Source organism: Rhynchophorus ferrugineus, unplaced genomic scaffold (assembly GCF_030347505.1).
Source record: "Rhynchophorus ferrugineus isolate W39M unplaced genomic scaffold, kcgeb_rfMv2 rfM2, whole genome shotgun sequence".
NCBI lineage: Eukaryota > Metazoa > Arthropoda > Insecta > Coleoptera > Curculionidae > Rhynchophorus > Rhynchophorus ferrugineus.
The window spans coordinates 92,482,403-92,495,225 of record NW_027472581.1 but is presented as its reverse complement, the minus strand read 5'-3'; the positions used below and the strand labels follow the sequence as shown (position 1 = coordinate 92,495,225).

The 12,823-nt window shown below is 31.2% G+C and overlaps 1 protein-coding gene across 5 annotated transcripts in view; it reads left to right on the top strand.

The window, feature by feature from the left end:
• The window catches only part of twin (CCR4-NOT transcription complex subunit 6-like twin), a 474,198-nt gene that overhangs the window by 453,297 nt on the left and 8,078 nt on the right, over positions 1-12,823 (top strand). For all 5 annotated transcript variants that reach the window (XM_076397021.1, XM_076397019.1, XM_076397017.1 and 2 more), the window contains exons 5-9: positions 2,614-2,682; positions 10,236-10,548; positions 10,609-10,760; positions 10,813-11,009; positions 12,580-12,794. In XM_076397021.1, the coding sequence (XP_076253136.1) occupies positions 2,614-2,682; positions 10,236-10,548; positions 10,609-10,760; positions 10,813-11,009; positions 12,580-12,794 (946 nt within the window). The remainder of the gene's footprint in view (positions 1-2,613; positions 2,683-10,235; positions 10,549-10,608; positions 10,761-10,812; positions 11,010-12,579; positions 12,795-12,823) is intronic.

The window sequence follows — 12,823 nt, the reverse complement described above, 5'->3', positions numbered from 1 at the left end:
ATATACATATTTAATATATCTATAATACTGGAATGCAAATATAATTTTAGTAAAGATAGTTCAAAGCAATTCTGTTAAAAAAGGCGAAAACTATTAAGACAACGTAATCGATGGTTATTTTTAGAGAGTTTATTCATCATGTTTAACAGTTTAAAATAGTACGGTTACTTGTAGTAATTATAGGTAATATGAATAATATATTTTAAAAGTTAGGTTCAATTATTTTTACTGCCATATAACGGTATACACAATTTTTGGCAATATAGTAATTGTATATATTAAAGTGATGATATAATGTAGAAACTTGAAACAAGAATGGCTAGTATTGCCTAGCTGTAAATTTATTATTTTTATCGGCGAGATTGATCTTAATTTGAATCATGCAAAAAAAGGGAATATCAAAATGAGGTTATAAATAGACACGAAATGCAACTTTTATTTTAACAATTTATCATGATGTTCATGTTTTAATGATTATATTAATATCATTTATTTTTTAGTAATGTCTAAATATTCAATAATTTTTACATTCACAGCTACTTCTCTAGTCCACTGTAGTTTTACATTAATGATAAGTTAAATAAGTAATCAATTGAAAAGTCCCCGGCCTGACACATGTGACACACAAATATATTCTACGAAATAGTGTTACTGACACATAGATGACACTACTAGAATTAAATCCATATGTTTTTTAATTGGCCCTAACCCTCAAAAGATGCGTGTATAAATTTGGCAGCTGTCGGATCATTAGTTTGTGAATTATAGCATTTTAAGTGAAGCAACTTTTGTTATTGTGAAAAAAAAAGGATAGAAAGGAATTTTTCGTATCGATAAAATATTGCTTTTTGAAGGGAAAATATACAGTTGAAGCAAAAACTTGGCTTGATGTCGAGTTTCCGGACACTGCCCCAAGAAAAACAACCATCAAGAATAGGTATACTAAGTTTAGGCGTGATGAAATGAGCACCGAAGACAGTGAGCGCAGTGGACGCCCAAAAGAGGTTGTTACCAACGAAAACATTAAAAAATCCACAAAATGATTTTGAATGGCCGTAAATTCAAATTGATATATCATTCAAGAATATTTGGGTATGAGAAAGCTCTGTGTAAAAGTGGGGGGCAAGCTCACTTTTGGCCAAAAACAACGACGAGTTGATGATTCGAAGCAGTGTTTGAAGATGATCAAGCGTAGTAAACCCGAGTTTTTGCGTCGATAATATGACAATGGTTGATTCATGGTTCCATCATTTCACTCCGAAGTCCAATCGACAGTCATCCGAGTGGACTGCACACTATGAACCTGCTCCAAAACGTAGGAAAACGCAACGCAACAGTCGGCTGGCAAGGTTATGGCATCTGTATTTTGGGATGCGCATGGAATAATTTTCATTAACATTGACAACAGCGACTATTACATAGCGTTATTGGACCGTTTGAGGAAATAAATCGGCCGCATTTGAAGAAAAAGAAAGTCCTGCTTTGCCAAGACAATGCACCGTGTTACAAGTCAGTGAAAACGATGGCAAAAATCCATGAGTTGGGCTTTGAATTGCTTCCTCATCCACCATATTCTCCAGATCTGGCTCCCAGCGATTATTTCCTGTTCTCAGATCTCAAAGAATGCTCGCTGGGAAGAAATATTCGTCGAATGAAGAGGTGATCACCGAAACTGAGGCCTATTTTGTAGCAAAGCATAAATCATACTACAAAAATGGTATCGAAAAGTTGGAGGTTCGCTATAATCAGTATATCACCCTTGAAGGGAGTTATTATTTTTCCAAACAAATGTGTTTTACTATGGTAGGCAGGGGACTTTTTATTTGACTTGTTACGTCTGATAAGAATATGGAATGAGTACTGATTCTGTTGTAGATACCATTGTACATGTTTCGAATATATATACTACAGTGTATATATACAAATACACAAATTCTACTTGATGAAAAATATAACATTACAAGAAAAGAGTACAAATATGCAATTAACTTTATTGCTTTGACATTTGCTGTCTTTTATATGGCTTTTCATAATAGTCAATTGTTGTTACCTGTGGCACTATAGCTAATTTTGAAAATATATTATGTGTGTGTAGTTTGCTGCAAATTTACCTTGATTCGTTAAAAGAATCAAAAATAAACATTATGTAACGTTCAAAAAAATAATAAACCTTTATGCTCAATTAAATATTTTAATCTGGTAACCTCCACTATCGACATTGAAACTGATTTATTGTTACACATAGAAAAAAACAACTAAATGGCGTTAGTTAAATGGTAAAAAATTATAATCATTTACAGTGATTTTTTTGGTTTAGATTTCAGCACGTCTTTCGAGATTGCGATAGAACCATTAAAACAACATTATCGGAGCCTGTTTTCGCTATTATTTTTTCCCTCATTTGTAGACTACCGTATCAAACAAGGCCACTAAATAATTTCTAATGAGTGATCCCTGTTGTTTCAATGGTCTGATTAATTAGACTGCCTGCTTTGCGAAGAAATTAAATCACAAACGTTCACTGCATGAATCATTGGCACGTTAGAAAGGAATGATGATTGTTTATGGACGGCAGACTATAGGAAATATAATGTATTTTGTGTTTTTTTTCAGTTAATACGCCGCAACCACCAGCGAGGCCATGGATACCTTTAGCGAGACCCTCCGTGACTCGGGCATCCTGTAAGTTAATTTCGTTCATTATCAAGAAATATTTCCAGTCGGATTTATACATACGTATTGCCGCCATGTACGGTGGTCGTAAATTAAATTAGAAAATGTTGGCAACTTTGGTCTATATTTCAACTGATTATGGGCCTTGGAAGATTAAGCTGGGAGTATAAAGCTTTCAGTTTCAGATTAACGATGTGTCGTTGCGTTATATATACGGTATTTTTTACTTGCCCTGACGGAAGCCAACTTACGTTTTAATTTATCTAAAATAACTTTAATTAATTTAATAAGATAAATAACTTAGTTATTCTAAAAAATACCGCCATTTTAATGAATAGTCAAAATATAAATGTTCAGAAAATCGCAGGCCTATTGATTTATAACAAAAGGTTAAGAAAAACAATAAACCAAAGGTTTTTTAAAATTATTCTCCCATGTTACCTGAGAAGTATCGGTAACAGTAACTTATATTAGAGCCCGTTCAATAAAACAATCAAACTTACGTCGTCTAAATTAATGATGTCAAAACGCCGCAATGTTGAGAATGAAAAAAACTATTTAAATACTAGTTAACATCTGAATGGAACATTTTCAGGACACATAAAAACACTGTCGAACTATTATGATTAACAAATGTAAAAAATGTCTCGATATTATAATTTTAAATGGGATTGTACTGAAATATTTATTGTTTAAGATATTAAATTAAATATAGTTAAATCATATTGCCTTACACATTAATGACAGTGAACATGAAAAAAAAATTGCCCTTATGCTGTATCTGTAATTGTTCTCTTATATATATGTAAAATGCTAGTGACTTATGTCAATGTCTTGTTGAGAATGTTCCAAATATTATAACCAATAGTCAATTTTATTAAAAAATAAAATAGAGCCATTGTAATAAATAAATGTAATAATAAGTAAAAAAATAAACCAAAGATTTTTTCAAATTATTCTCCCATAGTGTCTGAAAAGTATCAGTAACAGTAACTTATATTATAGCCCGTTCAATAAAAAAATCACACTCACGTCGTCTACATTAATGATGTCAAAACGCCGCAATGTTGAGAATGAAAAAACTATTTAAATACTAGTTAACATTTGAATGGAACATTTTCAAGACACATAACACTATCCAACTATTATGATTAACAAATATAAAAAATGTCTCGATATTATAATTTTAAATGGGATTGTACTGAAATATTTATTGTTTAAGATATTAAATTAATCTGTAATTGTTCTCTTATATATATGTAAAATCCTAGTGACTTATGTCAATGTCTTATTGAGAATGTTCCAAAATCATAATCAGTAATCAATTATATTAAAAAATAAAATAGAGCCATTGTAATAAATAGTCAAAATATAAATGTTTGGAAAATTGCAAGCCTATTGATTAATAAAGAAGATTTATAACAAAAGATTAAGAAAAACAATAAACCAAAGGTTTTTTCAAATTATTCTCCCATGTTACCTGAGAAGTATCGGTAACAGTAACTTATATTATAGCCCGTTTAATAAAACAATCAATCTTACGTCGTCTAAATTAATGTCAAAACGCCGCAATGTTGAGAATGAAAAAACTATTTAAATACTAGTTAACATCTGAATGGAACATTTACAAGACACTTAAAAACACTATCCAACTATTATGATTAACAAATATAAAAAATGTCTCGATATTATAATTTTAAATGGGACTGTACTGAAATATTTATTGTTTAAGATATTAAATTAAATATAGTTAAATCATGTTGCCTTATACATTAATGACAGTGAACATAAAAAAAATTGCCCTTATGCTGTATCTGTAATTGTTCTCTTATATATATGTAAAATGCTAGTCCAAAGTAAATGTCCAGGTAATGTATTTTACTTGAGTTAGAGAGTATATGTATCTTTTGTGTTTAGTTCTTGTTTCCTTCGGTGCAGTATTTCTTTGTCAAGTAATTTCGATATCATTGTATTTCTCCTCAATTTTTTCTGTTGCTACCTGTATACATATTTCTTGATAAAACTAGATTTAATCACTGCATTGTCCCTAATACAGTTGCCATATCTGCATAATAGTCAGTATTTCTTCTCTCTTCATACATTCTAACCAAATCAAGAAATCTCCACTAACAAGAGCTAAATTGGCATTATTCGAATTTTTATTAACATTTAAATTTATTCAAAGTATATATCATTTAAAACTATAAAATTGTTTTTTACAAGTAATAATCTGAAGGTACAATGTTTGGTGAATATGTACGAGTTTGTTCATCACTTCTTACCGTTACTATTTTCTAAGTACTTTTTAATAAACTTAGAAGTCAACGAAACGTTAGAAATTTAACTCGTTAAAAGATTGAATAATATTGGAATATTTTTGTATTTATAAGGCAGAATGCATTTTTTTGCAAATTCATTGTGAGATATTGTATATTGTTCTTCAAAATATTGTCCATTTTGTGATCTTTCTGACCAAAACAATGGAAACATGATGATTAAAAAAAAAACAATAAAATGTATTCAACAAATAAATAATTATAGCAATTATAATACTATATTATTCACAATGAAAGGAATAATATTGCATAACGACAATTATAGACCAATGAACTCTGTTAGAATGAAGAGTACAGTGTTAATAGAAACATTTCCTTACGAATCCTACGCTTTGTCTTATATATGATAATTAACTTAATTTGTTCAATTTAGTACGATGACATCACGGCCATGCTATTTCAGTTGTGACAAAAATGATTACATGAAACTATATCAGACCAATAAACTTTATGGTTCACATCTTGGACTGAGTTATAGTTATGTAATAAGGATGTCTCTTTGTTTGCTTTAATGTGATATAATGTTTTCGTTAATAAATGACAAATATGATAATTGTGTATATAATGAACTTAATTTAATAAATATGTAAAGCTTACAGAGCTTACTTGATAAGGATAAAGATATAGAACTGATATATTGAAAAATATGTTGGCAGAATGAATAGCAAAAAAGCCTAGAGTGGGACAACAAACAAGAAAAAACTAATTAATCATTAATAATTTCCCAGAAAGTTGAATTCAAAATATAAATACAGACTACAATTTAGAAATTATGAATTGTTATTTTTAATTTCGACCGATAATTAGACAATTAGACATAAAATAACATAGGGACATAAATATATGAAGTTGTAACATATTATCAATAAGTTTTGCGCGTCTTAATCACCAGAGATCGCGTCAAGCGTGAGTATTTGTAACAGGTCAATTGAAAAGTCCCCGGTCTACCTTAGTAAAATAAAAATTTTTGGCAAAACTAGTTTTTTTTGTTCAACATAATTCCCTTCAAGGGTGACCCACTGATTATGGCGATCCTCCAACTTCTTCCAAATAGACCTCGGTTTCGGCGATAACCTTTTCATTCAACGAAAATTTCTTCCCAGCGAGCATTTTTTTGAGATCTGAGAGCAGGAAATAGTCGCTGGCGGTCAGATCTGGAGAATACGGTGGATGAGGAAGTAATTCGAAGCCCAATTCATGGATTTTTGCCATCGTTTTCACTGACTTGTGACACAGTGCATTGTCTTGGTGAAGCAGTACTTTCTTTTCCTTAAAATGCACCCGTTTTCGGCGATTTCGTCCTTCAAATGGCCCAATAACGCTATGTAATAGTCGCTGTTGATGGTCTTTCCTTTTTCAAGGTAGTCTCAAGTGAAAATTATTCCATGCGCATCCCAAAATACAGACGCCATAACCTTGCCAGCCGACTGTTGCGTTTTCCCACGCTTTGGAGCGGGTTCATCGTGTGCAGTTCACTCGGATGACCATCGATTGGACTTCGGAGTTAAATGTTAGAGCCATGTTTCATCCATTGTCATATATCGATGCAAAACTCGGGTTTACTATGCTTGATCATCTTCAAACAATGCTCCGAATCATCAACTCGTCTTTGTTTTTGGTCAAAAGTGGGATCGCGCGGCATCCACTTTGCACAGAGCTTTCTCATACCCAAATATTCATGAATGATATGATGGACACGTTCACTTGATATTTTTAGAGTATCTGCTATTTCATTCAATTTCATTTTACGGTCATTCAAAATCATTTTATGGATTTTTTTATGTTCTCGTCGGTAACAACCTCTTTTGGGCGTCCATTGCTTTCACCGTCGTCGGTGCTCATTTCATCACATCTAAACTTAGCGTACCAATCCTTGATAGTTCATTTTCCTGGAGCAGTGTCCGGAAATTCGGAATCAAGCCAAGTTTTTGCTTCAACTGTATTTTTTTCCCTTCAAAAAGCAATATTTTATCAACACGCGAAATTCCTTTTTATCCATTTTTTCACAATAACGAAAGTTGCTTCACTCAAAATGCTATAATTCACAAACTAATGATCCGACAGCTGTCAAATTTATACACGCGTCTTTTGAGGGTTAGGGCTTACTAGAAAACATATGGATTTAATTCTAGTAGCGCCATCTGTGTGTCAGGACGGGGACTTTTCAATTGACTTGTTATGTAAAATCCTAGTGAATTATGTGTCTTGTTGAGAATGTTCCAAATATTATAATCAATAATCAATTATATTTAAAAATACGGGCAAAAATTGTGTGCAATAATTCTTGCTTGCAATATTCACATATACACTTGGCACGGATTGATCTGTTTCAAAAGTATCTGTCGAGAGATATGTTATAATTATAAATTTTCAATTTTCAAACCTCTTAGTTTACTTCGTTAGAAAATAATATTATATTTCTACTTTAGAGAATTATTTTTTTGAAGATTCTAATGTGGATTGATATTTTCCTTTCGATGAAAAATTTTTGTGAAAAAATGTATGTTATTTATTTCACTTCAATTATGTATCAACGGTAATGAAAGATTTATTAGTTACATCACTTATAAAGAATTGCATTTTGGTTAAGTAATGTTTTTCTACAAGGAACAAACCTTCTTGTACTTATGTAAGAATTCATAAGAAATTCCTTTGAATATATCGTTATTTACTTTTATAAACGGATTAAAGCGGGATCTTTTGGACAACAATAAGCTCTATTTGAATCACATGCTAAAAAGCAATACTTTATTTTAATTTTTATATTCAAACAAATCATGTTTACCATAAATGCTATAAAAATGGCCTCATAATAACAGATTCCTTAAAATTGTACACAAAATTAGAAAAAAAGAAATATAATATACTAAGAAAGAAAAAAATATACTAAGAAAGAAAAAATAAATATGCTAAGAGTGATGCTACTCTTGTTATTTTCAAAACAATGGATCAAAAACAATTTCGTGTTTTAATATTACACTGATTCTTGATAGGAAAAAATACCGTTCGAGCGAAGTGATGGCTTGGAAAGTGTTACAAAACATACTGTAACGATCATACATTTTCTTTGATACTTAATCCAATCGGTTTGGGATTTTTAACATTATCAACCATGACAGCCAAATACTTCTTCGAATGAAAATGTTTCTGCATTTCTTTACTATCTGTACATCCGGGTACATAACACTTCCTAATTCACTTTACTTTCTGTACTACCGACTTATATATACTAATGAACTAATAATTTAATCTGTAAACGCACTAATCCATATGTCAGCCATACTGAAAATAGCGCTCAAAATAAATAAAGAACAAACGTGCCATAGAAACGAAGTGAGCCAATCAGATCCCGCTGGGACTTATAGCGCAGCGGTTAAAGCAAGTAATAAGTTAAAAGTAGCGACATCTAGATGTTGGACGTCGCGAAACATTTCTCCCAAATTTCCTATGAAGTTAAATATCTATTTCTCTATGGTCATCATTAATAATAAGAGACTCGTTAGGAATGTCTGATAAAACTTACTGGCGTACTCAAGCGTCCCAAGAAATGTGTAAATTTTCGAAAAGGAAAACGGTCGACCGTATTTTTCCTTGTCAATTATTTCCGTATCCATAGAGGGCCATCGAAGAACCTTTTAATTTTATGCTTTTTAGGAAGTATGTATGATGTAAAACTGTATAAGGTTCCTTTTTGGTCAGCGCACGGTCAATATTCTAAAAACAGTTGTCAGATCCATTCAACATTGGTCAACTTTATTTGCGACTCGCATCTGGTTAAAGCGCCCGTACTGACGTCTGGTTAGTCTAATGTGTAAACCTAATGTCACGGAGATTTATTCTCTAAATGGCTCGAAATCCGATCTATCCATATAAAGGTTACATCCTTATAAAGGTTAAACACACATCACCAAACCCCCAAGTCTGTCGGAATGTATATGAATATTAACAAAATATGTAAACCACAATCGTTATGTCCCTGTTGAGATCTTAATTATTATCAAGAATAATCCAAACATGCAAATAAAATCGCAGCAATAATACAGTATCAACCGTAATACTATCTACTACGGTTCCACATAAATCTCATTATACAATTTACACATCAAATCCGTTTTAAAAGTCTATTTTGCATTTACCATATCTACAAAACAATTAGTATTCATTCTCTCCTCATACATTCTAACCTAATGTTCATATTTATTTCTGTACAGTTACAATCATATCTGGGCAGACAAATCTTTCACGCCCTACAATACCATTTTCTACGGTTATATTCTATTAATTATGTGCACACCTTTAGTTGTTTCCACTCTCATCACTCTGTCTCAGGAATTTCCAGCATTGCACAGCATTATCACATATTCTGAAAGTTTCCTTTAGTCGCTTTCACTTTCCAACTGACTGTCAAATTTAATCACTAAACTGTTAATTTCTAATCTGTCTAAAACATGTTCACGATTACACCATTTATCAATTATTTCCTCTGTAAGTCTTATCGGGTTCATCTAAACCGAAGGTGTTATGGTCTACAATGCTTCCTTCCACATATCCATTTTCAGGATACACATAATGAAAAGTGAGGCTTCAACATGAAGTTGGTTGCAAATGTAACCGATGCGATTTAATACACCGTAACACCATTTGTTTTAAAACCTTTAAAATTAATTTATAGGCCTGATAAAATACTTCAATGTAATAATAATAATAATAATGATAAAAGCAACAAAATAATAATAGGACGACATAACCATATATATATGTCATTATTTAATGAAACAAAATCTTTTAAAGAACTACAAACCACCTAAATTATCCGAAACTTTATATAACATCTTAGAAAATAGTTGTGTTCTTTATATATATATATATATATATATATATATATATATATATATATATATATATATATTTATTTATTAAAACAGCTGAAACTAGGGATGCCGACAAAAAACCAAATTAGTAAATAAATGACGTAAATAATGTTATCCAGAATATCTTTCGAACTGTTAGCTTTAAAAAGCCCTATAGTATAGCTTCATTGAAAACAGTTATTGGAGATATGGACCTTTAAAACCATCTGTTAGGGAAAACCGAAACGAAATTAATTTTTCCCCAATCATTTACATACATAATAATTGCATTGTAAATTTTCTGAAACGCTTCAACACTAAATAATTTAATGACGAACAATCTCTTTAGATTCTCATAATTCTTTTTTTCCTTCAGGTATCTTTACTGTGATGTGTTACAATGTGTTGTGTGATAAATACGCAACCCGACAAATGTACAGTTATTGTCCATCTTGGGCTCTCAACTGGGATTATAGGAAGAAAGGGATCATGGAGGAAATTCAACATTACGGAGCGGACATCATCAATTTGCAGGAGGTTGAAATGGAACAATTCTACAACTTCTTCATGCCAGAATTGAAGAACCAAGGATACAACGGCATCTATTCGCCGAAATCCAGAGCGAAGCACATGGCCGAGGCCGAAAGGAAACACGTAGACGGCTGTGCGATATTCTACAGAATGTCCAAGTATGTTTGCATTTGAAAACTGAAACCAATCATCGAATGTATAATGATGTTTTTTTTTAGATTTACGTTAATCAAGGAACACCTCGTAGAGTTTAACCAACTAGCCATGGCTAACGCCGATGGGCTGGAACATATGTTAAATAGAGTGATGCCAAAAGATAATATCGGTTTAGCAGCCTTACTCCAAACCACAGAGAACGCTTGGGATAACTGTAAGCTACTTATTCATACATTTCTCCATAGTTTAAATGTTTCCTGTTTTAGCACCACAAGATGCCGCCTTGATGAAGCAACCTGTTCTGGTATGCACAGCCCACATCCATTGGGACCCGGAATTTTGTGACGTAAAACTTATTCAAACGATGATGCTAAGTAATGAACTGAAATCTATTTTGGAAGAATCTGCTCAAACTCTCCGGACCAATAACGTCAATATTTCAGATCCCAGCAATATTCAATTGGTACGAATCTTGATTAATTTATTTATATTTTTTGTTAAATTAATTTCTCTAGTAAATAATACTTATATCAGAAAGCAATATTTACATGTGATACTGTAAAAATATGTGTATCATGATTTCTAATGTGCATGGATGGTGTACTGTTTCACTCTGTGATATCACATTTAAAACAAATTAGAAATAAAATCTTACAAGAGACAACGTAACAAATATAACTCCAATTTTGATAATTTAAATTTATAAAGACGCTTTTGACTGTAATTATCTACTTTATTAATTATGTTTATGATTGACGTGCCTCATAAATGTATGTTTCGAAACACTACTATTTGATGGTGAACTAGGTGCACTATTTGATAATTCCTTTGCTGTCATATACTTGAAGCTACTTCTAACCAGTTTGGATTTATTGTGGTGGCAAAGTACAATCGTAGAATGGCTTTCACTCCTCTGGAGGATCCATTTGAGGAATATTATTGAGTGCTCCTCTTTTAGATGCAATGCTATCATGGCACTGTATACTGAGATAACAACTTTTACTCTTCATTATACAAAATTTTCTCGTTAAACATAAACTTTACTTAGTTTACAGTGTCATCATCAACATATTAATAAAAAATATTAGTAGTTACTTTGTTTTACTATGTAATGTGTTAATAAGTTGTAACTACTTACTATATACTTAGATGAAAGTTAAAACATTTTAAAATTCAACTCAAAAAAAAAGTATTTGATTGATTGCTTTGATGAGTTGCTATTTTATAACTATTTTTTTCATGTTTAGTAGCACAAAGCTAATTTATAATTACATACCGGAACTAATATGTCAGATAAATCATTCAATCAATATCGAAACGATCAAAATGAAGCAATAATTCGGAACAAAATGCCAAAACATGTTTACGAAAGAGTGAAATGAGCTGAAATCATTATAGTTACTGTCATCATGTCTCTTCAATTCTTATTTAATATTTATACATTTATAGAAATACTATAAATTCTGGTTTATTAAATACCATTACTATTCCACAAATTGGTCTATTTTATTTATATTGATTTCACTATAAAGATGCTGCTCCGTATATAACTGTTCGCAAGATATATAGTTATGACAACATGTTTTGATCATATAATATGTTTTACTTTAACCCAATTACATAAAATCGCGTTTCATACAAAGTGGAATTGAGGAGATCGAATGTAACGTAAGTTTATTCATACTGAAAGCTGTTCTATTTAAATATTTCTTTATATATTCACTTAATATATTTTATTAAATTACTGTTTTCGTCTAATTAAATTAGTAGGCCGCGTATTAATACTATACACGTATTTTATGCTGTTTTATGGTGATAGTAGCATTCAAATTATCTACTGTCGTCATTTAAAGTTATTTAATTTAGAAATGTCTGTACTAAAAGAGTTATTATTGTATATTCAGTGGATGTTCTCATTTCGTCATCAACCTGTACTTAATAAAAGAACAATCAATACAAAATGTACAATATATACATAGATAAAATATTTTGTATATCGTCAATTAAGACTAACATTTTTTTTTATTATTCAGGTACTGTGTGGAGACTTTAATTCGTTACCCGATTCTGGCGTGATCGAATTCTTAAGCACCGGCAGAGTATCACAGGACCACAAAGACTTCAAAACATTTAGCTATAAACCCTGTTTAGAAAAGATCCTCAGCTGTGATAAACCAAATGATTTTACGCATTCCTTCAAATTAGCTTCAGCATATAATGATGAGATTATGGCGTTCACCAATTACACGTAAGTTATCCTTCGCCATTTCATCATTA